The following is a 2,023-nucleotide window of genomic DNA, read 5'->3' on the forward strand; positions in this document are numbered from 1 at the left end:
TGTGTGTCTGTGTGTGTGTGTCTGTGTGTGTTTCCAGTCTGATGAGCTGAATAAGACGGTCACTGAGAGCACAGAGGTTCTTCAGTCTTCTCGCTCTGAGATCACAGAGCTCAAACGAAGCCTGCAAAGTGTGGAGATCGAGCTCCAAGCGCAGCTCAGTATGGTGAGTTTTAACCTTTGACTGCTGACTTTTCCTCAGTGTTTCTGCAAATCTTCTGAGACTCTTTCTTCTCATCCCCAGAAAAAATCTCTGGAGCACACTCTAGCCGAAACCCAGAGCAGGTACGCCAGCATGCTGGCAGGTTACCAGCGGCAGGTGACGTCTCTTGAAGAACAGTTGATGCAGCTGAGGGCCGACCTGGAGCGTCAGCGACAAGATTACCAGATGCTGCTTGACATCAAAACCAGGCTGGAGATGGAGATTGCAGAGTACAGAAGGCTGCTGGATGGAGAACTGGACAGGTGAGCAGGCACACGTCCATCATCAGGAACCAGCTACTGCTACACGTTTCCCACTGATTTGGTTTCAAACACTTTGCTACTGATCTCTGATTAAACGTCCTAATATGAAAGTTAGCAGATGCACCTCTGCACTGATCTCAATCAACTGCTATGTTGAATAACAGCACAGGTAGCTTTTGCTGAAAGGATGATACATTAACTGGATTTGTGTCTCTGTGTTTCCCACAGCTCGTCTTCCTCCAAAACCACCACTCGCAAAGTGTTGATTGTCACCAAAGAGATCACTGAGGACGGAGAGGTGACCACTGAAACTCAGGAGACGAAATGAGACGACAAACATCCGTCAACACGTTCCTAAACGTTCTCAGAAGTGCACAAATAAAACTCTCCTGATGAACTGATCAATGTGTGTGTTTCAGTTCTCTCTCCCTCTGAGCAGCGACATTACACTTTTTAAATGTCTAAATACAGTTAAATGAATGAACATCAACATTCAGAGCTGCAGTTCCTCTAACGTCCAGCAGAGGCTCCAGCATTGAATCCGTCCCCATAAATGCAGCAAAAATTACAGATTACACACATTTGCAGACAAATTATAGACACTTACCCTTCATCATAACTGCTGTACAAAGTGAGGAGGTTTTAAAATTCTCTTAGTGCTTGCCTGTCTGCTGGAGCAAAGCAGGCGACTCCATGTCTAAAAGCAGCACAAATTTTATTTGTCACGTATGCAATCATAGTACAACACGCAGTGAAATGTTGCTGTGCAATGCCGACCATAAAAAACTAAACATAAAAGTAAACACAAAACTAAATTACCAAGAAATGTACATAATATTCAAATTAAAATGTAAAACTTTACAGTAAAATTTAAGGTAAAAAAAACATAAATTCAAAGTGCAGATGAACAAATTTAGGAAATTATAAAGTGCAAATAAACAGTTGCTGATGTATGAGAGAGAGTCCAGCCTGTTCTGGTCTTAAGGAAAGCGCTTCCCAGACCTCAACAGTGAGAAGAGTCCATTGTTGGGATGGGAGGGGTCCATCATGAGCTTCCTGGCTTTGGTCTTGCACCACGTAGTGTAGACAGGCAGCAGGTCAGGAGGCTCAGAGCTCACAGCTGAGAAACAAAGTCACTGAGGTCCGTCAGTCTGGCTTACAGAGACATTTCTAAGGCTTTCCATTGGAGAGCTGCAAGGGGATGATCCCCGAAACATCTGGGGAAATGTTCAGTGGACTGATGAGACAGAAGCTCAATTATGTGGAAGGTTCGAGTCCCGCTACATCAGCGTCAGACTAACGGCGTTTCATAACGGGTACACCAGAGCAGCAGGCGGACGCGGTGCTGCGATGGTCTGCTTCAGGATGACTCGCTGCAACTGATGGAACGTGAATTCTACTTTGAGTTTCCGTGTTTCACTCCAGCTGTGAACTGAATTGTGGGATGCAGATCCTGACACGGAGCGGCTCTCGTGTGATCTGATTGGTTGATTTGCAGCATCAGTATTTGCAGACAGTCTGAGTGCGTGTGCTGGTTAGCAGCAGTCGTCCTCAGCTTTAT

At 45.4% G+C, this 2,023-nt stretch overlaps 1 protein-coding gene across 1 annotated transcript in view; it reads left to right on the forward strand.

Annotated features, from left to right (window-relative positions):
• LOC102205666 (keratin, type I cytoskeletal 13-like) overlaps positions 1 to 863 on the forward strand; it is a 4,885-nt gene extending 4,022 nt beyond the window's left edge. The window contains exons 5-7 of the mRNA XM_005747662.2: positions 38 to 163; positions 242 to 462; positions 691 to 863. Coding sequence (XP_005747719.1) covers positions 38 to 163; positions 242 to 462; positions 691 to 790 — 447 coding nt within the window. The 3' untranslated portion in view covers positions 791 to 863. The remainder of the gene's footprint in view (positions 1 to 37; positions 164 to 241; positions 463 to 690) is intronic.
• Positions 864 to 2,023: the final 1,160 nt, after the last annotated feature.

Source organism: Pundamilia nyererei, unplaced genomic scaffold, assembly GCF_000239375.1.
Source record: "Pundamilia nyererei isolate P.nyererei 1_Seehausen unplaced genomic scaffold, PunNye1.0 scaffold00202, whole genome shotgun sequence".
NCBI lineage: Eukaryota > Metazoa > Chordata > Actinopteri > Cichliformes > Cichlidae > Pundamilia > Pundamilia nyererei.